At 35.0% G+C, this 26,884-nt stretch overlaps 1 protein-coding gene across 2 annotated transcripts; it reads right to left on the reverse strand.

The window, feature by feature from the left end:
* Window positions 1–759: 759 nt before the first annotated feature.
* On the reverse strand, window positions 760–26,278 carry LOC126824767 (probable serine racemase). Of its 2 annotated transcripts, none has more exons than XM_050554140.2 (8): window positions 26,038–26,278; window positions 25,128–25,169; window positions 24,272–24,438; window positions 23,554–23,638; window positions 21,317–21,443; window positions 7,381–7,559; window positions 3,923–3,973; window positions 760–1,757 (listed from the first exon to the last, which is right to left on the reverse strand). In XM_050554140.2, exons 1-8 carry the CDS (start codon window positions 26,224–26,226, stop codon window positions 1,617–1,619), a joined length of 981 nt encoding a protein of 326 aa, XP_050410097.1. In that variant the 5' UTR covers window positions 26,227–26,278; the 3' UTR covers window positions 760–1,616. The 2 variants fall into 2 exon arrangements, with proteins under 2 accessions (XP_050410097.1, XP_055957575.1); XM_056101600.1 differs by having other exon boundaries at window positions 26,034–26,164.
* Window positions 26,279–26,884: the final 606 nt, after the last annotated feature.

Below are 26,884 nucleotides of genomic sequence, written 5' to 3' on the forward strand. Positions count from 1 at the left end.
TATAATGATTATAATGTCACTCTGAGTTAACCTAACGTTCTTATATCATTACAATAACATCAAAAACTTACCCCAAGTAGACTTATATTCTTATAAAAAACATTAAAATTATCTTTGTCACCTGTCTATATAGCTCATTAATTAGTGATATTGTTGATTGTACATATATATGTATTTCATCCATGATTTGTACATTGGGTATTTGCTTGAAAACGACTTGTGAAATCTTGTTGAAACGTTGCAGTACAATAAACCAAGTGATTGTATCCATAATAAGTGTTCTAGTATTATAAAATTACTAAAGAATGACCATTATGTAACTTAACTTTTACATTTTATCAAAGAGTTTCCATATATCAATGATCTTATTACCAAAGAGTTACCATATATAATTCAAATTATACATATTACCACATAGTTACCATAAGTAAGTTTAAGTTATGCATATTACCAAAGAGGTATTATCAATGAAATATCCAATCAAACTTCTTTATCTACAAAAAAAACCTTGAGTATTCATTTACACATGACACAAATAAGTGGATTTAATTATGGTGTGCAAAACCAGAAAAATGAGTGGTATTCTTTATGTATAATATGTTATATTATGAACAATAATTGGTATTCTTTATGAACAATAACAAAGAGTGGTATTCTTTATGCAGAATAACAATGAGTGGTATTCTTTATGAACAATAACAAAGAGTGGTATTCTTTGTGCACAATAACAATGGGTGATATTCCTTATGCACAATAACAAATAGTTGTAGTTTTTATTCACAATAGCAATGAATGGTATTCCTTATAAACAAATAACAATGAGTGGTATTCCTTATGAACAATAACAATGAATGGTACTCTTTATGCACAATAACAATGAATTGTTTTCTTTATGCACAATAACATAGTTGTATTTTTTATTCACAATAACAATGAATGATATTCTTTATGCACAATAACAATGACTGGTATTGCTTATGAACAATAACAATGAGTGGTGTTCTTTAGACACAATAACAATGAATGGTATTCTTTAGTCACAATTCAAATAGATGTGTTTTTTTTAGTCACAATTCAAATAGATGTGTTTTTTTATTCACAATAACAATGAATGGTATTGTTTATGCTCAATAAAAATAAGTTGTGGGAAACTTCCTGGGTTTGCTATATAATCAGAAGACTTATGTATCTATGTGCCATGCTATTGATCATTCCAAACGGAACATTGCACATGATAATAATAATAATTCAATGTTGAAAAAAGACCTGCATAACATGCTTTAATTGTCAATAATTAATTTTACCCCAAATATCAAATCAAAAGTGTAACAAAGTCTCATTAAGATAAATAATTTTTTTTCTTAACTTAATATAGCACATGCAACTTACAAGATTAGCTATGGTTGAATTTTTAATTGGCATGTAATGTTTAATCAATAGAACCAACAAATTTTTGTATAATAATTGCAATCATTGGCTGATAATTTGGAGGTAATATAAAATAGCTGAATCAGTACATATGATTCAGTGCATCAATATAAAGGGAGTTAATTTGTAAATCCATACGGATTCAGACTAGTAATTCTCTCTCCCCATTGACTATGAGTATACATGTATTAATACCAAGGTAAATGATCAATATCCACATTCCCCCCACACAATATTACCCCAATATTTTTAATGGAACTGTCTAATGTTTTAAACCGATCCGAGAAAACAGCGGCTACACCTGCTCCACTGGCTGCTTCCACAACCAACTGAAATACAAAATAAAACACCTGACATGATGATTAAAGTTAAACTACCCTGCAACGAACTGAAATACAAAATAAAAGACAATAAATTGTGCTTAAAGCTATATTACCCCACAACTAAATTTGATACAAAATAATACACAGTACATTAAACAGTACATTAAAACTATCTGGAGATTTACAGGATTAATATCCCAAGAAGTAACTAAACACGTTTGAAGTCCAGAACAATGCTAATTGCCTGTTATAATCAACCAGAAAATACAAACTATGTAAGCTACAAATATATTCCATTGGGTTAGTTGTCATTAACAAATATATACCCTGTGTTGGTTGTCATTAACAAATATATCCCATTGAATTGGTTGAAATTAACAAATATATCCCATTGGGTTGGTTGTCATTAACAAATATATCCCATTGAATTGGTTGAAATTAACAAATATATCCCATTGAATTGGTTGAAATTAACAAATATATCCCCCTGAATTGGTTGTCATTAACAAATATATCCCATTGGGTTGGTTGAAATTAACAAATATATCCCCCTGAATTGGTTGTCATTAACAAATATATCCCATTGGGTTGGTTGAAATTAACAAATATCTTCCCCTGGGCCCTGGGTTGGTTGTCATTAACAAATATATCCCATTGGGTTGGTTGAAATTAACAAATATATTCCCCTGGGCAGGTTGTCATTAACAAATATATCCCCCTGGGTTGGTTGTCATTAACAAATATAATGAGCGCCATGGAAAACGCATTACTAGGTGGTTTTGTATGTATAATATTATGCAATATTATGAACTATTGTTTCACACAATGCTCCCAAACGCAAAAAAGATCGGCCCGTGTGCACAAAAAAAAAAATTGCACGAGATGCACATGAAAAACCCAATATTCACGTGTGTGAGCCCTTTAAAAGCTTGTTTTCAACTTAATGTGCAGTACATGAACTGTGAAACGTCAATCTGTCGTAATTTGTTGTTGGACGTGTGAAGGAATCGAGCTAGAGATGCCGAGACTTACTGAAAATCAACGGAATGAAGCCATGGTAATGTCCAGGGCTGGCATGTCTACACATGCTATTGCCAGACACTTCAATTGTCATCAGTCCACTATTGTAAGGTTGGTGAAACGTGTTCGAGTTACTTAATCAACACGTGACCGTCAACGTCCTGGTCCACAACGCGTTACAACCCAGGCTCAAGACCGCTACATCTGGGTCACTCATCTGCGTGACAGATTCCGCCCAGTGACTCGAACATGTTCAGCAGTCGTCGGAAGACAAGGACCAGTAAGTGCCAACACTGTAAGACGTCGTCTAAGAGAAGTAGGACTCCGTGCACGACGACCTTATGTTGGAGCTATCCTCAGGGATCATCACCGTCAGCGGCGTTTGATATGGGCTCAAGGACACCAGACATGGAGAAGAGTAGACTGGCAAAGTGTGCTCTTCAGTGATGAGTCGCTTTCATCTTTATCACGCTGATGGCCGTCAACGTGTGTGGAGACGTCTTGGGGAACGTCTTGCAGACTGCTGCGTCTTCGAAACGAATCGATGGGGTGGGGGAAGTGTAATGGTGTGGGGAGGCTTCACATTTCATCACCGGACAGCCCTACACATTTGCAGGGGTCGCGTTAATGCTGTAGCCTACCGTGATGATGGCCCATGGAGGACACACGCGCTACTGACATTTGTGTCGTACTTTTGGTTTTGACCCCGCCGACTTTGTACCCTTGATTACAGATTAAACATCCATAAGTGTACAAATGTGTTGTTATTGATGTGTTCCCATTTGAATATTGTTCACAATAAGAAGCAAAATAAATAAGATATGTTTACAGGATCATTTTGTTATACGAAAAACTAAGTGATGCGTTTTCCATGGCGCTCAGTATATATCCCCTGAGTTGGTTGTCTGAGAAGGATTTGAAACAATTATGATCAATTAATTAGTTTGAATATGTTTTTAGTCCAAATCAAATCACCCAGTTTGTAGCGGGAATGTATCTTAATATATTTGTTGAACATATATTTCTGGTTTTAACATATTTGTTGAACATATATTTCTGGTTATCGTTGCCAAAAATAGAGAAAAAATAATGAAAAGAAAGATACATTTAGCTAAATATGATCTATTTGAAAAGTATTTTATTACCAGTACCTTCAATCTTTGAAAAACAAATTTCATAGCAGCTTTTATTTCTTCATTATTCTGAAAAACATAAATTAGTCAATTTACAACACCTGTGGTAGTGAAATTCTTTATATCAACAAATAACAAATCTACATACATTTAAATATACATTAATGCATGATACCCTCTGACCTGCCAAATGAGCGTCTTTATTCCTAGATTATTATAACCTAAAGCATATGTTTTGGTTGACAGAAGCCACTAATCAAGCGATCCTAGATTCGAAATGATGTTGGCAGAGAAAGATCCTTGTGGTTTTCCAGCCTGGTTTCCTGTGTTAGTTGTGCAGGGTGGAGTGTCAGGCAAGGAAAAACATCTAGTTGTTTAGATGGGACATTAAAATGTGTAAGTACATAAACCAGCGGCTGCCAGGCAGGATACGCCCACATTTTCGAGAGATGGATATAGAACAAGCTAAAAAGAAAGTGATTTTTCCTACAATCAAGGGCCATAATTCAGGAAATTACAATTCGATATGTGCAAATATCGAGAGGAACCAAGATCTTTGTGTTATAAACTTATATTTCAAGTTTCAACAAAATCGGATAAAAATTGTGACCTCTATAGGGTCCACAACCTTGATATACCATATTTTTACGCTATTTGAGAACGAACTGCATCCATTTTGTCTGTCAATTTTGGGCCGATTTACACGAAATTCGAACTCAGCAATCCTTAGGGTGTAACGGTGATATAATAATACGGCTTTTTAAATCGGATAAAAATTATGACCTCTATAGGGTCCACAAGCTAAAAACATGATTTTTTGTACAATCAGGGGCCATAATTCAGGAAGTTACAGTCCGATATGCGCGAATATCGAAAGGAACCGAGATCTTTGGTTTATAAACTTACATTTCAAGTTTCAGCAAAATCAGATAAAAATTGTGATCTTTATAGGGTCCACAACCTTGATATACCATATTTTTACGCTATTTGAGACCGAAGGGCGGCCATTTTGTCTGTCAATTCACGAAATTCGAACTCAGCCGTCCTTAGGATGTAACGGTGATATAATAATACATTTTTTTAAATCGGATAAAAATTATGACCTCTATAGAGTACACAAGCTAATAACGCGATTTTGCGTACAATCTGGGGCCATAATTCAGGAAGTTAGGGTCCGATATGCGCAAATATCGAAAGGAACCGAGATCTTTGGGTTATAAACTAACATTTCAAGTTTCAACAAAATCGGATAAAAATTGTGACCTCTATAGGGTCCACAAGCTAAAAACGTGATTTTTCGTACAAACAGGGGTCATAATCCATGAATTTTCAATCCGATACATGCCAATATCGAAAGCAGCCGAGATCTTTTGGCGATAAACCTATATTTCAAGTTTCAGACATACGGACGTCCGGACGGACAGGGGCGACGACAATATACGTCCACATGAAAATGTGGGCGTATAAAAATTAATTCCCAGTTGGAAATTTTAATATGAGTAGGGCAATATATCCTCCATAAGAACAATATGAATGGAATTTAAGAAAAAATTGTGATATCTTTGACTCCAGTATCAATCTGATCAAAATACAGATGTAAATTTCCTTTTGTTTTTTTATACTTTACACTACATGAAGACAAGTAAAACGAAATTTTGAACTATAAAAAACAAAACAAAATAGGATATGTGTTTTAATCAGATTTTTCTGAGGAAACCAGAGGACCCGGAGAAAACCCACGAGGCTGGACAGATGACCCTAATCCTTGTCAAGTACAACCGGGGAATCGAAACCACGCCAGTTGACTTAATGACAGACCTTATGATACAGCGTGCACGTGCTAACCCCATTCGTGCTAACCCCATTCGGCAATCCAAACATACAATGTACCTCACACTTACAGCATAGTGGGTGATCTACATAGCTGCTACCATGTTGGGTGCCCCAATGAGTTGCCTATGAGTGTGTGAAATAGTTTTTTTAACATCCACTTTCACAGAAGTGATATCACAGTTCCCTATTAGACTTTTTATATTCTTTTTATTAAACATACATTATGCAAGAGCTAAATCTGCCTATTGCAGGTCTTTCTTAAGGCCTGAAATGTTATATAAACTATTAATTAGACATTTATTAACAAAACAAGACCATAATCGACTCGCGATGGCATCAGATACTCAAGATTTTAACTAGATTAAAACGGTTCGCCATTTAAAAATTTAATTTAAAAATGGGAAAGCGAGGCTAAGTCCCGATTATACCAGTGCCCTGGTTACCACTGTGCACACATCTTGTCAAAATTACAAACAATGATAACTTGGCTGAGAATGAAGTAATTTAAATGAAATTTTCAATATTTTCTTTTTTTATTATCTATTTTAGAATTATTATAGCAAGAATGACCAACTCTTTATTAAACTCTTAACTAATGTATCTTTAATTAATGGATAAGCTCAAAACATATCTATACAGGATTATCACTAGAGACATTAACATAAATAAACAATAACAGATTAAATAATTCTAATTAGCTTCTACCCTGATTTATATTAACCATGACACATTATAATTACTATCTAAAACAGGCTGGTCACTATCAGGGCCTGTGAGGGTGGGGCACTTTTCTAGGAGTGTAGAGGGTTCTCGGAGATATACCAAGTCACGTTTTATAAACAATATTTTGATATAAATTAATAAAGAAAAAAGAATTGTTACTTGATCTCAGATCATCAAGCAGAAGAAAACCGAAGACTTTTCTGAATGTGGGTACCTAGTGGTGTGGGTAGAATATTTTGCTATTTTGGCGTCTGATGGTCACAGTTTTTGTTTTTCCATTTGTGTATTTGTTTGCTTGCTTACAAGTTTCTGTTAAAATCGTGTACATTTGATTATTATTACTACAGTAAAACTAAAACGTAGTACATGTATTTGATATGTCATATGCTGTGTTAAATCTCAGTTTCTGTGTTTTAGCAAAGTGACCTAGTGTTACCCCAGATATACGTCAAAATGACGCTAGTAGAGACATGTATCTTTTAAAACGATAATTTCATATTTTTAAGTTATATTTTTAAAATGTATTAAAATAAAGCCTTAAAATAGATGTTATCTATAAATGATCCTACCTTGTTAAAGAATAGTCCTATTAATCCTATAATTCACTATTGCCAGTTGAGAAATTGGCAAAAATATCATTTTCAACTTCAAATTCAAACGTTTGAAGATAGCTATTCCATGGGGGGGGGGGGGGGAATAGAAAAACAAGGGAGGTAATTGTGTTATTATTTCCGATGTAAATGAGTTTTAAGTGTGAGAATGACATCTATGATCGTATAATAGTGAGTTGACAACCTATTGAGCAACAGACATAGAAATATTTATCTTTTCATTTTCCTAGATAATATGAAATTCTTGCTTTAAGAGATATGTTCAATTCTCTCCAATATATCTGGGGTAACTGTTGTATGGTAACTCACCACTGTAAATACTTCCTTCTCCACAAGTTCCAATAAAATAGGCCATGTAAGATGGCCGACTTGTTGTAGCCTAATACCATCAGCTATGGTGTCGAGATATTGAGGTGGATTTGGCCACAGTCTTTCCCCAGACGTCAGACATTTCTCCAATATCTTACCCTCTGGTTCAACAGCAAATACTGAAATATATATAGAATTTGTATATAATAAGCTGTCATAAGACATCCAAGCTGGCACTAATATAACTTTTCACCCAGACCTGTTGCGAATGGAAATTATCATTCTTTTCATACAAAATATTTTTTTTTATCCTAGCTGGCAGGAACACAAATTGTTTTTTTTTTTTACACTAATAATTACTCATATACGTAATTTATCTAGAGCCTGAATTGCAAGCCGTCAACAAAGTTTAGAGATCATGGCATATGTCGAAAGGCATATTGATTTTATTTTGATTTGAATATGCCATCTCGGGTAGGCTTTGAGCTCTTGGGGGTTGGAAGTGAATTTGTGTTGTCGCCATCTTTCACCTTCCATAATAAACACCATTTTTTCCAATTTACCAAATCATCATTCATTTCTTCACAGGTTTACTAAGAAATCATCACTTGACCCATCAAAGTGGGACAGGTGAAGGGACTGTGGGCAACGTTGATTATGTTTCCATTAAATTCCTGTCTTAATGTGAATGCAACGACAAAAGTCTGATAGATTGATTGTGGTTCAGATGAGCTACATAGGACTGCTGCAGAAAATGCGCTGGAGCCCGTCTATATTGCATAAATTTCCCTAGGGAGATATACACCTGAACAGGTGACCAACTCCGGCATCATTGACTCGGTGGAATATGAGCGGGAATTTCTTCGGCTCTTTTATTTCTGCTCCCCTTTCTTACAAAATCAAGAATTCAGGTGGGTAGAGTGGGATTTCAGTTCCTTAGCCACACAAATAAGGCTATATTGGAGTTGGACTACTTTCTTGATGCTCTACTCACGATCTTGAGGAGCAGGAATAGCAGGAAAACTTGTTTGCAACGTTCTAAAATTTATAAATTTTCTGCATGAGACATGTCCCCACATATCCCTTGAAGGCAAATTGAAAGAAGAGGGGTTTAATGTCCTACACCGATACATTAGGGCTCATCCTCCTCCATTCGGGCTTTCGCCACAGCAGCAACATTCGATAAACCAAATTTAAGTTACTGTACATTTTATTGAATTTATTTGATTTATTTCAGTCTATCAGATTATTTCTGACTTAAATTGATGCATATAATGACAGGGTTATTATTCTCAACTCAACTACAATATTCCGAAAACAAAGAAGATTGTATCAAATGCCTGAACAGCACTATTTCATATTCCTAAAGCAATGGCCCGAGAAATCCCTCTCTAGCCATTGCTGGATTGGCTTCTGATACTTGAGCTTTTGAGGGAGTGTGTCTATTCTTCCTGTTCAATCAAATCTATCCCAAGTACAGCAACTTGCCAGCCCTTCCCTAAAACTTTGGACAGTGATTTAAGGTATTAAAAAGGTATGTTCGTCTCCGAACAGCATTATTTACATTGTACCCATGTTCATAGCCTCGTTTGTCACGCAATTAGTTTTTCTGCAATATTCTGCTATGCACTGGTTAATTGGGCATAATAAAATTGGAGCTCTGTTTAAAGCATAATGATTTTGTTACGCACTTAGTTATTGATTGTTAATCGGACTATTGACCAGTCATAATTTGGAACAGAAATTTGCTTCCTTTACAGCAGTGTTAAGTGGGATTAGCTCTAATCAAACGAAATACTGCGAGGAGCATGCGCTATTTGGGCTTTAAGACATATATATGACATGGGACAAAAACATAGCTTGCTTCTTTAAATTTAATCATCAACATCGATCTGCTGGTGTGACCATTAATAAACTGATCGTCTCATCTAACTGTCCCTAAAAGAAATAACTCAATACACATTTATTGCCAAGGATGAATAGAAATGAAAACCAACAAGCCAACAGTGAGGCTGATGTCCCCCACCGAAATCCCAAAATAAGTAGATGACACATTAATTAATCACACATTTAACTTTTTCAAAAGTATTCAGCAATCAAACTGATTGTCAACCATACACTAAATTTCATCACTCTCTATCAGATAGAATCAAAGTTATCTTGTCCCAAAGCATCGACCAATGAAATTGATTAGCTCTGCTTAGCTTTAGCTTGAAATGTTTATAAATGAACTCAGTCAAGACATTCACCTAACGAACATCTACACCAAGTTTAAACATTCTAACTCAATTAGAAGCAGAGTTATTGTGTTCCAAAGTCTCAGTCAATCAAATTGCTTATCGCGCTGCTTACCCCGAGCAGAAAATGTTCATTATCGAACTTAGTCAATGTATTGATGTAATGGAACTATACACCAACTTTCATCACTCTCACTTAATTAGAACTAAAGTTATTATGTCCCAAAGCATCAACCAATCAAATTGCTTATCTCTGCTTACCCTAAGCAGAAAATGCTCATCTTCGAACTCCATCAAGGCATCGACCTAATAAACACCTACACCAAGTTTGAACATTCTAGTTCAATTAGACGGAGAGTTATTGTGTCCCAAAAAGTGTGACGGACAGACAGACAGACGGATAGACAGACAGACAGACAGATGGACGAACCCATTTCGATAGTCCCCTGGCGGGGGACAAAAAATCAGCAGATAAGATTTTTATGTTTAAAATCAAAAGAATACAGTTTATTACATATTAAACATAAAAAAAAGTACAAGAATAAAGAATATGATGTATCAGAAAGATGTTTGGATCCATTGTAACTTGTAACATTGATAGTATACATTTTTCTTTGTAATCCAAAACTTTCTATAATACTTTAGAATGTTAAAGATGCATTATGTACATAATCAAAATCGAAGATTATTTTTAGAATGTTAAAGATACATTATGTACATAATCAAAATCGAAGATTATTTTTAGAATGTTGAAGATGCATCATGTACATAATCAAAAAATAATTTTTTATTTACGTTCTGTCAAAGATTTTATTACCTCAGGCAATATTTTATTTTTAAAGTATTCAATAACAACTTTATCAAGATCTACATTTTCTAAGAAAGTTGTCATTGAGAATGTTGACATGTCTAAATCAGAGTCTTTTAGATACATAATTAATTGGTCAAATAAAATCAGTGCATACAAGGCGTATGTATTGTTTTTGGGTTGCTGCAAAAGAACATTCTTCAAACAGTCAATGGCATCTTTATTAAGATCTTCATTTTCCAAAAGACTTCTCATTAAGAACGTTTTCAGATTTGAATCAGGCCCTTCTAGATAGCTAATCCATTTGTCAAAAAGCAACAGACAATACAATGCACATGTATTGTTTCCTGGTTTCTGCAGTTTTAACTGATTCCATTCTTCAACCCAAAAAAACAAGCTCGGAGGAACCTATCCATTAGAATCAAAGTACAAATATTTTCGTTTATCCTGCTGAGTGAAAACAATTAGCATTGTACAATGAAGCATTTCACCCAATTCTTTCTCGTTTTTATTAGACACAAAGTGAACACCAACTGGATAAAGAGGCAATTCACGTGCTAATTCTTCTGTGAAAACAAAGTTCTTGAAATGTTTCTTCAGGCGTGGATTATTATTAAGAATAATATTTAATTGTGATTCTTCAAGACCAAATTTCCTATAATAATCTGTCGTTTTTTCTTTCATCGTTTCCACTATTTTCAATAATTCTTGTCTCTCCAGTGAAATGGAATGACTTGAACTTGTATTGATTAACCCATCTTCAACAGGTGGAGCTGTGGGGGTCAATCTTTTATTATTTATCGACTGTTCATCTTCTGGAGACTGACAAGTTAATGAGTCAGACCTTGTCAGTAAATGGGTCTGGGGGGTCGCTGTTTTCAAACTGCTTGTGGAATTGGTAGTCTGATTGAAAGATATAGTCGATGCTAATGGAATATAAGAATTATTGGGAAGATATGTACTGGATGTTTCTTGATTTTCACCAGCACTGGTTTCTTGATTTTCACCAGCACTGGTTTCTTGATTTTCACCAGCACTGGTTTCTTGATTTTCATCAGCACTGGTTTCTTGATTTTCATCAGCACAGTTTTCGTGTTGATGAACCATTTCATCCACTTTATGGGCTGTCACTTTATTCTCTGATATAGATCTATCCATAGCAATTTTGTATATTATTACAACTTAATTTAAGGTTAAAATACAATCTGTATTAATTATAACCATAAAATTATCAGATTATGTATGTGAAGAGTATACACGACCTAACACATGGCTCTATAATAGTGATGACGTGTAACCGGAAATAGCCTTCTCATTTTCGACATAAATTGTTTTAATAACTTTTGAATAGAAAAACATATATTTGTCGTTAAACCCCACAAAATGATTATCTTTTACTATATGTGGTTATAGAACGTTTTTTTAAGTAACCTCAAATGAGTGAAAACGCTTCAATTGTTGTAAATAGATCCAGTCTATGATGTAAGTATATACCGTAAACACATATTTATACTATCAAGTGCGCAACAGTAAAAAATAATGTTATGATGACACAGCTAATATTATAAAATTTATTGTATATCTATTTAGTCCAGTCAAACCCCAACGCACAACTAAAAAATAAAGTATGATGGATATTATAAAATTTATGTCACCCTCGCCAGGCCTCAAATACTGTACTGAGTACAATATTACATTCAAGTAATATTACATGGCCTATGATTTCTACATTATACAGCAGTTTCTGAATGAAAAAGTCATTTAAATTGATAAGAATACATTTTCTAAATAATTGTAAAAGCCAATCAACTTCTTTTGCATTTTTTTACAAAAAAGTGAGTATAAGATGTTTCATTGCTTAAAGGGCCATTATGTATGATTTAGATCAAAGAGATGGCCCTTCTCGTTATAATATTTCAAAAATAGATAATGCAAAATGAATATTAGCATCGAGAGTTGATAATGGTCTGGATAAGTTTATTAATGTCTAATTAATAATTTAGATAACATTTCAGGCCTAAAGAAAGACCTGCAATAGATAGATTTAGCTCTTCAATTATGTATAATCCACACTAATATGTACTCGGTTAGAATATTTAACATTTAATTTGGAAAAACAAATATCAACAGTAGAAAATCTCCAAATTTGGAATCAATCGGATTAAAAAGAGGTCCATCAAAATATTTTACCCAAAATTTACAGGTGGCACTTGCTTTTTTATGTCATCTGTAGACAGGAGCTGAATGTTAGGAAATTTTCAATTCATCATATCTTCGTAAATAAATATTTCCGATGTGGTTTCCCCTTGTCAGTGATGCAGGACAGAGGGCCTGACAAGGACAGCTGTCTAGTCATTAGGATGGGACGAAAAACCAAGGTCCTGTGTACACATTGGCGTGCACGTAACAGATCCCTTGACAGTTGGAATTCGATATAAGAGTAGGCCGTAGTGCCGCTGAACGGGCAAAATTTCCCTCATAGCACACTGTATGGCATATGCCCGTCTTCATTAGCCCATTAGTAGAACAGTAGAATGTTAAACACCATTTCATTTCATTTCATTTTCGTAAATAATGAACACTAAACAGAATCATTTTTGGAATTGCAAAAGAAATAAAACTTTTACAATGTTGTAGTTTTGCAAGGGATTAAAAATTGACCTTTAATCGGAGGTTTAATTTGTTTAGCAGGATTAGAGCACCTTGTAAATCATCCAAGGTTTGTCATAACAGAATTTGATTCACCAGATTTCAACTACTGCTACCATTTCATTTAAATGCATTTGGTTAAACAAGACAACTATTCGCTGAACATGATTGGTTGAAATTGAATTTTTTGGAATTATTTCAGCCATGAAATAGAATATTTTGGGCAATATTTCAGCCAATCTAATAGTGTCTGTTTTAAATAGCTGCATATGATGATTAACTTGACTACAATATCCCAAATATGAAAAAATCGTAACTAAATTCCAGAATGGCACCATTTTGGCTGGTTAAGATATATATTTGGCATCGGAACAAAAATAAGCTTGTTTCTCCAAATTTAGTGGTCAACTGCATCAATTGTTCCCACTGACTGACACGAAAATTCATTCATTACCCAATAAGGATATGAAAATTAAAACTAACTTCAACAGACAAGAAAATTTATTTCTAAAATCATAAGAAAGGAATATATTATACAATACACTAAAAATTTAATTTATATCAAATAACTATCTGTTAGCTAAATAAAAGATGCATGTTTCTTCTGCAGATACCACCTCTCACCTTTGCAGTGTATGCAGACAGAGAGTGAGATGAGGTTTAACGTAAACTTGAGTTACTCGACACAAACAAGGTCAGTTCGGGACTAACATATGGTTCAATTTATTTCAATAATTCGCTTAGCAGTGGAAGGAAACCAGAGGACCCGGAGAAAACCCACAAGGTTGGACAGGCGACCCTATTGACGTACAAGCAGGGAATCGAAAACAAGTGTGTTTTTAATTGCAATTTAAATTCAACAAAACTTTCTCAGATTATTCTTGGTAGTTTATTCCAAATATGAGCACCGTTTACAGGGAAATTTAAATTTGACAAAACTTTCTCAGATTGTTCTTGACAGTTTATTCCAAATATGAGCACCATTCATAGGGAAAGATAGCTATCCTCTGTGTCTCCTACAAGTAAGCACAGATAATAAAGTAGTATCTGCAGATGAACGAAGATTTGGTCTTTTCTGTATGTAGAAGGTGAATAATAAAGACAGTTTGTCAGACAATGAAACATATGCCTACAGTTGCTAAGTCGTCCGGGCAGTCAATAAGGGTTGTCGCATATTCATTCTTTTGCAGATAATATAATTTTATAATGAATAAACAGCAACTGTACTATATACCGAAAAAATTCGAAAATATCCGAAAAATATCGAAAAAAATCAGAAAAAAAACCAACCTTAAAAGTACCGAAAAAAACTCTGAAAAACTTTTTTTGATACTTGAACTAATTACCGAAAAAATCTGAAAAACCCTGAATACCGAAAAATCACTCAATACCGAAAAAACTATGGTACCTTTCAGATTTTGTGTGTATTTTTCAGAGTTTTTCAGTATATAGTACAGCCCAATAAACAGTGTTAAGAGAATACAAAGTTATCTGAAAACAAGAAACATGCTCTATATGATATATCAGAGTTATGTTTTGATCCATTGTAACATTGATATAATATAATTAACATTATATAATTCATAATTATAATATTAATTAATATATATATATATTAATTCTCTTTAATCTATCTATATAAATAAAGGGGGTTGGATGGCCGAATGGTTAGCATGTGTGCGCTGTATCATAAGGTCTGCTTTTGAGTCAATTGGCATGGTTTTGAATATACGGTTGTACATGGCAAGGAGTAGGGTCACCTGTCCAACCTTGTCGGTTTTCTCCGGGTACTCCGGTTTCCTCCCACTGCTAAAAACCCCTACGCGGATGCGAATTATTGAAATGACCATGTGTTAGTCCCGAAATGACCTAGTTTGTGTTGAGTGGATGTTAAACCCCATTTCTCTCTCTATATATATATAAATAAAACCAAAGATGTCTGTGTGTGTATATGTTAGCCCCATCACGCTTTTCGTCGCCGCACCATACCACCAATTAACCAGCATGACACTATCGAATGTTTTAGCCAGACGAATTTGGACCACATGCAAATTTGGGCCCCTGCCGAATTGGGACCCATACAAATCTGGGCCCCAGGTTAAGCCGGGCATCCTGCTAGTATAACAATAATTTAAAACAATGTTCTATGTTCTACATACACTGAACTTATACAGGCCCTAACAGTTGATTTAACTATTACACAGCTCCTTAAGAACAAAAACATATTCAACAGTGATGCAATGCCATAAGAGAGATGTTGTTTTTTCAACTATCATAGTGAGAACTGTCAGCTCTCTATCTAAATCTAGATTCAGATGCATTAATTATAACAAGTGAGAGACTTAACAATTTAACGATAAAATGTATAATCAAGACTTAATACTGTTTCTACTTTAATGAAAAATCTGAGCTAGCTCTTGTCAAACATTGAAGATCCAGCATTCCATAACCTTGCTCAGAATAAAGTAATTTGAATGAAATTTTCAATATATATATTTGTCATTATCTACTTTTAAATTATTATAGCAAGAAGGTACAGCTCTTTATCTAAATCTTACATGATGCATCTTTAACGTCACTCATCACAAACAATGTCATTTCAGAAGTAATATCTAGGGTAAATTTTATTTCCATAATTGTGTAGAGGTCTTTAGAGAACCTGGAGAAAACTCCACAAGGTTGGACAGGCGACCAACTCTACTGATTGTCACATACAAACTTTGGATCGAAACTATATCATTTGACTAAATGACAGACCATGATAAAAATCGCAGGAGTTAGACCTTTTGATCAAACACTTCCTATCGATACAATTTTAACAATAAGGGCGATAATCAGGATAGAATCTCGGAAAACGCTAAATAAATATATATAAATAAATAATACGCCATACAGTGTGCTAAGAGGGAAATTTTGCCTGGGCAGCGGCACTTTAGCCTACTCTTATATCGAATTCCAACTGCCAAGGGATCTTTTACGTGCACGTCAATGTGTACACGGGACCTTGGTTTTTCGTCCCATCCGAACGACTAGACAGCTGTCCTTGTCAGGCCCTCTGTCCTGCACCACTGACAAGGGGAAACCATGTTGGAAAATCCCGATGAACTTTCTCGGCCAATGCAGAGATTGAACATGCGACCTCCAGGCTAGCGAGCCAGCGTCTTACTCACTTAGCCACCGTGACTCTCCTGACATTAAAGATTACAAATATCAATTCAAGTGAATGGATCCGGGGCCCAGTTGCAAGCGCCCACTGCGTTGTACAGTCCCGGGCCTGTAATGATGCAGGCTTCACTCAAAACAAAAAAATAATATTTACAAGATCAGTAATAAAGCGACCGATCTTGAATGGCGATAGTCTGCCTGTTGACGTCATGAGATACAACGTCAAACAATTTAAACAAAAAGTGCGATAATCTGATTAAAATAAAGATCTATATTTTGTTTATTTTTTTTTTACTGTCGATGGCCTACACTACATGAAGATCTAACCAGTTGTACTGGGAGGTCGTGTCAGGGGTCATACCTATGACGTCAGACATTGATTAATCAATCAGTGTTGACATTTCTAGTGGTTTACCCACAATTCCGTGCATCGCCATAACAGATGGTTTCATCGGCTAATCCCTCACGACATCCAGAACGTAGGTTATATAACAACTCTTCCAGATCCTAGTGTAGTACAGACAAATAAAACAAAATTTCGAACTATAAAAAACGAAATGAAATAGGATCTGTGTTTTAATCAGATCGTAAGAGCGATAATCCGGATAAAATCTCGGAGAATGCTAAAAATCAAAAAATTAATAAAGTGTAGAGAGCAAATAGGACCAAAGCCCAACAACGCAAAACATTCTGCAGTGCAAAGGGCTAAGACTCTACTCTGATAGTAAGCGCAGGAGGACCTCACTACATGCAAGATAAACCTACGAAGAAAACAAACTACACAGATGTTGCAAGAACCAATATCAATTCAAGTAAGATAACTATTGTAACATGTATGTTAGATACACACATGACTAACAATCAGTAATCAGGCTTCTAAAAAGGAAATCCAAGGCTAGCGAAAGAAAACGATATTAATGATACCCAATTTAAGGGCATAATCAAAATCGAAGACTTTTTTTTTTGACTTAACCTACTGTAAAATATCTCCAAAAGCCTTGAGACCTATTTAAATTTTTACAGCAGGCAATATTTTATTCTTAAAGTAGTCGATAGCTTGGTAATCAAAATCCACATTTTCCACAGAACTCTTTGATTCAGGTAGGAAAAGACTTCTCATTGAGAACGTTTTCAGATTTGAATCAGGCTCTTGTAGATAGCTAATCCATTTGTCAAAAACCATCAGACAATACAAGGCACATGTATTGTTTCCTGGTTTCTGCAGTTTTAACTGATTCCATTCTTCAACCCAAAAAAACAAGCTCGGAGGAACCTCTCCATTAGAATCAAAGTACCAATATTTTCGTTTGAAAACAATTAGCATTGTACAATGAAGCATTTCACCCAATTCTTTCTCGTTTTCATTAGACACAAAGTGAACACATTTTGGAGAAAGAGGCAATTTAAGTAAAAATTCTTTACGTGCTAATTCTTCTGTGAAAACAAAGTCCTTGAAATGTTTCTTCAGGCGTGGATTATAATTTAGAATAATATTTAATTGTGATTTTTCAAGACCAAATTTCCTATAATCATCTACCGGTTTTTCTTTCATTGTTTCCACTATTTTCAATAATTCTTGTCTCTCCAGTGAAATGGAATGACTTGTATTGAATACCCCATCTTCAAGTGGTGGAGCTGTGGGGGTCAATCTTTCACTATTTACCAAATGTTTATCTTGTAGAGAATGACAAGGGAATGAGTCAGAAGTTTCCTGTAAATTTTGCTGTGGGTTTGCGGTATTGAAAGTGACTGCAGAATTAAACTTTTGATTCAAATATGCAGCTGATTCTAATACCGACTTATTTGATAAAACTGACTTAATGTTGGTCGATGTGTTTATAAACTAACAATATCAAAAAAACTAAATCTAGAATGGAAGACTTGGTAGTAAATTCTTCACTAGAAGAACTAACAGCAAATTCTTTGCTGGAAGAACTGATAGCAAATTCATCAATGGAAGAACTAACAGCAAATTCATCACTGGAAGCACTGGAATAAAATTTGTCGCTGGAAGCACTGTAAGTAAATTCTTTAGCTGTCTGGGCTGGAACATTAAGAACATCATCTTCCACTTCTTAGGATGTAACAAAATTAACATAAACTGAAGAACTACTGACATCACAGAATAATTAATTCTAGCACTAGCAGTAAATTCTTCCCTGAAAGCTGTAGCAATACAATCTTTGCTAGAAAGACTGGCAGCAAATTCTTTAAATATGTGGGATGTAACATTATGTACATCATCTTCAACTTCCTGGAATGTAACAAATTTAGTATCATCTTCCACTTCCTGGAACGAGTGGATTGGTACAAATTTAGCATCATCTTCCACTCCCTGGGACGAGTGGAGTGTGACAAATTTAGCATCATCTTCCACTCCCTGGGACATAACAAAATTAACATTATCTTCCACATCCTGGGATGAATAAAAATTAACATCATCTTCCACTTTCTCGGATGTAACAAAATTAACATCATCTTCCTGGGATGTAACAATATGAACATCATCTTCCACTCCCTGTGACATAACAAAATTAAAATGATCTTTCACTCCCTGGGACGTATTAAAATTAACATCATCTTCGACTTCCTGGGACGTAACAAAATTAACATCATCTTCCTGGGATGTAACAATATGAACATCATCTTCCACTCCCTGTGACATAACAAAATTAAAATGATCTTTCACTCCCTGGGACGTATTAAAATTAACATCATCTTCGACTTCCTGGGACGTAACAAAATTAACATCATCTTCGACTTCCTGGGATGTAACAATATGGACATCATCTTCCACTTCCTGGGGCGTAACATTATGAACATCATCTTCCACTTCCTGGGTTGTAACAAAATTAACATCATCTTCAACATCCTGGGACGTAACAAAATTAACATCATCTTCAACATCCTGGGACGTAAAAAAATTAACATCATCTTCAACATCCTGGGACGTAAAAAAATTAATATAATCTTCCACTTCCTGGGTCGTAACAAAATGAACATCATCTTCTACTTCCTGGGACATATCATGAACTGATACAACCAAATCACCTGAGTTCCCATTTAGCCTATAATCAGCTCCAGAAACTTCCTTTTTTTTCTTCTGGCAACAAGAAAATAAATTCACCATCTCTGTACACATCCAATAACAAGAAAATAGCTTCACCATCTTATCAAACTCCATAAAAATCCAATAACAAGAAAATAGCTTCACCATCTTATCCAACTCTGTACAAATCTAATAATAAGAAAATAGCTTCAACATCTCATCCAACTCGGTACAAATCTAATAATACTTGCAGGAAAAACATGTAGGCCTACTGAAAGCAACAAGATTGAAACAGACCGTTTTTATGAAAGATAAATTGTGACGTGTAAAGGAGTGTATGCAATATATGATTATAGGTATATATAACTTGATTTAAATAATTCATAATAGGCTTTAAATATTTAAATATTAAGTTGCATTACATTATGTAAGATTTAGATAAATCTTGTGTTTATTTTTAGATAAAGAGCTGGTCTTGCTCTATATATAATAGTTAAACAAGTGGTTACCATGCAAGATATGCCCACATTTTGCAAGAGATGGGACAGAAAACAAGCCCCCCCCCCCCCAAAAAAAAGTGATTTTTCGTACAATCAGAGGATATGATCTAGAGAGCAACGCTACGGTTTAATCTTATTTAGAATCTTTATACGAAAAGACAAAAATGTGACTTAAATCGTTCTTCCCCTGGACTCATATGTTTAGCAGCTAGAACTATTATATATCTTTAATCGCAGGTTTAATATGTTTAGCAGCTATGGGAGATATAATCTTGAGGTGTGTATATAAGAGCTATTATTTACTTTTAATATCAGGTTAATCCCATCAGTAGTTGCTATGGGAAATACAATATTGAGGTGTGTAAAGCTATTATTATCCCCCGCCTTTCGAAGAAAGCAGGGGATTATTAAATTGGGTCTGTCTGTAAGCAGAGATAAGCAATTTGATTGGTTGATGGTTTGGGACACGACAGCAGTACTGACGTGTTTCGGTACATCAGGTCACATCTTGTCACGTCAACTATATGTACACCATGGACTATTGAGTATACTATTCAAGTGGAAAAAAATTGTCATTTTGAAGTAATACTTCAAGACCAAACTTTTTAATATTAGTTGTTAGTATAGGTCAAGATAATCTAATATGTATAGGTTAAAGGTTACTGAAATACAAAGTAATGTGATAGTAGGCTTTAAATATCGAAAAATTTCATAGTGGGACTGGAAGGAAACAAAATAGAAGTTCAAAAATCGGCGCCCTAGAATTATTGTCACGTTGGCTGACTTCAAAAGTTTGCAAAAATCGGAATCAAAATGGCGGCTGAATGTTGATTTGAAGGTTCTGTTTAAAATGCAATTTGACGGTCAAACGGTCAAAAATGTTACGGAACAAGGTCTATGAAAATTAAAGATAATATCTGGGGCTAACACCATCATTTTTAGTCTATTTTTAAAATGGAGAGAACTATTTATGTTTGTGAAATTTCTCAAAGTTTCTGGAAGCCGTCACAAAATTTTTTGATTACATCATTACATTTTTCATTACATCAATACTTTGACTAAGTACGATAATGAGCATTTTCTGCTCAGGGTAAGCATAGCGATAAGCAATTTGATTGGTTGAGACTTTGGCACACAATGTTCAAACTCAATGTAGGTGTCTATTAAGTGAATGCCTTGACAATGTTTGATGATGTGCATTTTCCACTAAGGATGCTTTGGGACAAGATAACTTTGATTCTAACTGATGGAGAGTGATGGAACTTAGTGTATAGTTTCAATACCAGGTACTTCAAATACTTGACTGTGTTAGATCATGAACATTTTATGTGTAGACTAAGCATAGATAATCAGTTTGATTGGTCAATATTTTACAATTAATTAATATGTGTAATCTATTTATTTTGGAATTTCGGCAGGTGACATCAACCTCACTGTTGGCTTCTTTACTTTTTATATCAGGTAAATCCCATCAGTAGTTGCTATGGGAGATATAACCGCAAGGTATGGTGTAAGAGTAATTACTTACCTTTAATTCCAGGTTTTATATGTTTAGCAGCTATAGCTATTCCTGATAGCATTCCCCCACCACTTATTGGAACTAAAATGGCATCTAAATCTGGCACCTGTTCTAGAAATTCCACGGCTATTGTTCCCTGAAACAGATGTAGAGATACCAAGACCATCAAGGCATGGGTTCTAAAACAAGCCAACTTTGAGGCTGATGTCCCCCGCTGACACATTGATGACACATATTAATTAATCACACATTTATTTTTTTTCAAAAGTATCGAGCATTCAAACTGATTATCAACTATACACTAAGTTTCATCACTCTCTATCAGATATAATCAAAGTTATCTTGTCATAAAGCATCGACCAATGAAATTGCTTAGCTTTAGCTTGAAATGTTAATCATTGAGCTTAGTCAAGACATTCACCTAATGAACATCTACATCAAGTTTAAACGTTCTACCTCAATTAAAAGCAGAGTTGTTATGTTCCAAAGTCTTGACCAATCAAAATGCTTATCGCTCTTTAGCCTAAGAATAAAATTATCACCATCAAACTTAGTCAAGGTAATGATATAATTAATCTATACTCAAGAGTTTTGTCGCTCTCAGTTAATTATAACCAAAGTTATCGTGCCCCAAAGCATCAACCAATCAGATTGCTTATTTTTTTTTTTTTTTAAACAATATTTTTATTCATTAAATTTGAATTTGGATTGGGGAACAGGCTATGCCTATGTGTAACCCCTCTCTCTGATTTAGGTACATGTACACATTATAAATATTTACATACATACATACATAATTATAGAGCATATATGATACATCATGGATAATATAGAGACTTAGATGATTATACAGAGTGCAGGGCTTGGAATGACTTAAGAGTTGTTTATGGAGATTTAAATATTTTTGATAAGGAAATAAATTGTTGGACTTCTTGGAAAATAAGTGTGTTTATCTCTGGACTAAGTTTTGTTGACCCATACAACAGACAACTGATTGTTTTATGATTATGTTGAAGGTTATGGATTGTCCGTTTTCTTGCATCTGAATATAAGTGGCATACGAGTAAATAGTGTTCGGTATCTTCGAATTTGTGACCACAGAGGCAAGCAGGGCTATCATCGACGTGTCTGAGGAATTTATGGCCTTGTAGGTTCGAGCAGCATAATCTTAGTTTACAGTGGATTATTTGTAATTTTCGTATCCCTGTATAGTAATCAGATTGCTTATCTCTGTTTACTGTAAGCAGACAAAACTAAAGTTATCATGTCCCAAAGCATCAACCAATCAAATAGCTTATCTCTGCTTACCCTAAGCAGAAAATGCTCATCTTCGAACTCCATCAATACATTGACCTAATAAACACCTACACCAAGTTTGAACATTCTAGCCCAATTAGAAGGAGAGTTATTGTGTCCCAAAAAGTGTGACTGACAGACAGACGGACAGACGAACCCATTTTAATAGTCCCCTGTTTTCTTCGAAAGGCGGGGGACAAATAACACAAGTAAATTCAGAATCAGATCCTTTTTACATGTGCCTATTTTTTTAATTTTATTTGAATTGAATAAGAAAAGGGATCTGGGAACAGGCATAGCCTATATCACCCATCTCCCCGCATTATTTCGTTGGATTAGACCTAATAGACCAAGAGCCCAGGGGGGTCAACCTAGCTGAAACATGTACGAATTTTCTCCTATATGGTATCAATGCATGTATATCATATCATATGGTGGTGGGTGTGGTATTCCACTCCCAAAATGCCATCCATGCCCCCCAACTAGGCTAGATTAGCTCTAAAGTGTACCACATGAAAATCGTACAGCAGTGTACCGTACATCTTTAGGTATTACAAAAACACTCTGACAGACATTTCTAGTGCTGGGGTACCCTTGACAGAGCTATATAATTGCCAGACATTTGTAGTAGAGGAGTTATCTAATTTCCAAACCATTCCCCCTTTAATCTATGTCAATTTCATTGGATTTATAATTTTATATTATGATCTATTTGGACGAACCCTCAAAATTCATTAATTTTCCATCCATAGATAAAGCCACTGTGTCACTGTCAATTTATAATAAACAAAAATGAAACCGAAATCAGTAAACAGGCCTACATTTGATTAATATTTCAAAAAGAAATTTAAATAAATGAAGCTTGTCCTCCATCAATAATCAAAATAAAAGTATAAAGTCAATCAAAATTTCAATATTTCATTTCAAACAGGTGTGGTTGCTTTACTCACCTGACCAGCTATGACATCATTATGATCAAATGGCGGAATGATCTCATAATTTTTTTCTCGTGCAACTTTTTCACATGCAGCCATTCTAGAAAAATAATCCATGTAACAAAATAATTTAAAGACACATACCTATTAAGGAATACGCGAATGATAACAGGACCCAGAGAAAACCCACGCGGTTGGACAGGTGACCCTACTCCATGTCAAGCGGGCAATCGAAATCCATGCCACTTGATTAAATGACAAACCTTATTATCTAACGGAGCCACGGTGGCTAAGTGGGTAGACTAGTCTGGAGGTCATGGATTCGGTCCTGGTGTTGGCCGAGAAATTTCATCAGGATTTTCCAGCGTTGTTTTCGCTTGTCAGTGATGCAAGACGGAAGGCCTGACAAGGACAGCTGTCTAGTCGTTCGGATGGGATGAAAATCCAAGGTCCTGTATACACATTGGCGTGCACATAAAAGAAATCCCTTGGCAGTTGAAACTTGAAATTCGATATAAGAGCAGGCCGTAGTGACGCTGTCCGGGCAGAATTTCCCTCGTAGCACACGGTATGGCATATGCCCGTCTTCATTAGCCCAGTTGGAGCAGAAAAGTAAGACGTTGAACCCCATTTCATTTCATTTATTATCTAACATGCATACGTTAAACTACTAAACCACCGCACCCCACCCCACCCCACCCAGAAACAGAGACGACAATAAGGTTTTGTTTACCTGTCAGTGGGTAAGGGTCCACATTGTATCAATTCAGCACCATATTCTTTTATGGCAGCCATCTTGACTGCTGGAGAATATTTGGGTACAACGATGCTGCATGAAAATCCTGTAGACTTGGATGCCCAGGCTGTAGCTTGTCCATGATTACCACTACTATGAGTTACCTGAATGACAAAATGGAAATGAAATCAAATGGGGTTTAGCTTAGCATCGTACTTTTCTGCAGCAACTGGGTTAATGAAGAGGCAGAGGGGTTGTGAGGGGGGGGGGGGATTTTGCCGGACAGCGGCACTACAGCCTACTTCTATTTAAAAATTACAACTGTCAAGGGCTCTTTTACATGCACGCCAAATTGTACATGGGACCTCGGTTTTCCATCCCATCTGAAGGGCCATCCGTTGTCCCTTGCCAGTGCCACCATACTGCCCAACTGACTAGGGGGACCAGACCAGAATGGACAACACCGTGAGACCTCATCGAGCCATTGTGGCTCTCAAATACAAGTGGCATCATAACAAATAGAATTTGGCTTATAAAGCACAATGCATGGTGTATGCCTGTCTTGATTTACCAAGTGCAGAAAAGTAGGACGTGAATATTCTTTCAGGATAGTAGATGTCGAAAATATTATAGTTGTCCAGATATACAACATAACACAACGGTACATTCTGTGTATGAAGACTGAGTTAATAAAATGTAAGTCACAGAGTAAATAGTAAAGCCAACAAAAGATATTATAATTATTTACCAGTATATAATTTGATTAGGCCTAGGCTACTGCATATATATTACTGATTCAAAAGAATATGACATACAGTATAGCTCTTTAATTATTAATAAAAACATAGTTTACCACGCCTGCTACAGATGAATTCTCCACTTTCAACTTTAAAATCTGACAAAAAACAAAAAAATGGAAGTATTTATTATAATAAATATATCCCTATTATGTATTATAATTTTACTCAGTGACTCACTGTGTACGATGTTCGCTAACTAACCAGGGTGGTCCCAGGTTCAATTCAGTGTTCATCAAGAAAGTTCCTTTGGATCGATTTGTCACTGGTTTCCCCTTGTAATTGTACAGGACAGAAGGACTAGCAAGGTTAAATTAGGTGGGACAAAAAAAAACTGAAGTAGGCCTACACTCGACCTGTTGGTGTGCACAACCCATTACCCATGACAGCTAGTTAATGGAATTTGAGTTAAGATTAAGCAATAGCGCGGCTAGTTTTTCTGGGCAAAATTTCCTCATTAGCTCAAATGTCTTCCCATTTGGTGCAGAAAAGAGGACATTTATATCCAATTTCTTTTCCCTATATTTCAGTTTTACCAAGAAAAGAACTTTTCATGGTTCTGGCTGGTGAATCATCAACAGAATTCAGATTAATCCATGAGAGAAAAAATGAGCTTATCAATGTAGAAGAATCCATGAGAGAAAAATAAGCTTATCAATTTAGAAGAAATCATGGGCCAACTATATTTATTCCCAAAATAAGATTTAATAGAAAAAAGTCTATAGAATTCTATAGTACCCATTCCTACAGAAAACTATTGTGGCTCAATTTCCAAACTACAGAATACTACAGTATTCATTCCTATACATAACTGTAGAATTTCCTACAGAAAGTGCAAAGTGGGATGGGGCACAGGGCCATTCTTAGAATATAGAAGTTCTTACTAAATTCTTGCAGTTTAGCTCTACCAAAATGCATTTTATGATAGGCTACTATAGCCTACACGGTAGGGCCTACTGTACCTACGGAATTTATGGCACCTCTGGCTTTGAAAGAACCAGTTTTCTGAAGATTTTCAGCTTTGAAATATATATTTCTTCCTGTTAACTCATTTATTTTATTGTTTGTAAAAATCGGTGTCTTGTGAATAAAGTTAGATATACGCCGATAAGCTTCGGTAACATCACCAAAATTGACTGCAAGTTTTGTGGCCATGTCTTCTAGTATGGACTTTGGAAGCTTCAATAACAACTTTAAAAAATGTGCTATTAAATGGAGTTATCCCCCTTGAACAAATTAATGACAACCTCTCAGCTGTAAACCGGTACGACTATTTGCATGTTGAAAAAATAAAATTACTAAATTAACTAGTAAACCAAAAAAAAAAAAAAAAAAAAATAACCAAACGTCTGGGAGTATTTAGAAAATATGCCAAATGGTCGACAATAAATTTCGGTGCACGGTACTTTGATCTAATAAAACATATCCGAAATATTGGCTATTATAAAATGCTTCAAGAATTTCAATTAGAGATTAGCCTACATCATGTGTATAGGCCTATGCACACTGTTGTCCTGTTAGTAAATGCATGTAAGCTAGATTAAAATTACCTTTGTCTTATTTGTAAATATATATATTTTTTGTCATATTGTTATAAATTTATGAACATGTTTATATTGTATGCTGTCCTCAATGGATGTTTCGATACGATGAAAATCTTATCTTATCTCTACGTACCGGATTATGTTTTTTCTAAATATTCTATCTTTTGGGGGCTTAATGAGCCGAGGGGGGGGGGGGGCAGCGATGAAGGTAATCTCCCTAAGAGGTCCGGACTAAATACCTGCGTTTAGCGGTGATGAAAGGAAATAAA

The sequence above is a fragment of the Patella vulgata genome, chromosome 6 (genome assembly GCF_932274485.2).
Source record: "Patella vulgata chromosome 6, xgPatVulg1.2, whole genome shotgun sequence".
NCBI lineage: Eukaryota > Metazoa > Mollusca > Gastropoda > Patellidae > Patella > Patella vulgata.

Coding starts and splice junctions, on each gene's coding strand:
- LOC126824767 (XM_050554140.2), bottom strand. CDS start 26,226: ATGGCCACAAAACTTGCAGTCAATTTTGGTGATGTTACCGAAGCTTAT. Junction 25,170..26,037: donor CCAGAGGTGCCATAAATTCC/GTAGGTACAGTA, acceptor GTTTTTTGTCAG/ATTTTAAAGTTGAAAGTGGA. Junction 23,639..24,271: donor GGACCCTTACCCACTGACAG/GTAAACAAAACC, acceptor TTATTTTTCTAG/AATGGCTGCATGTGAAAAAG.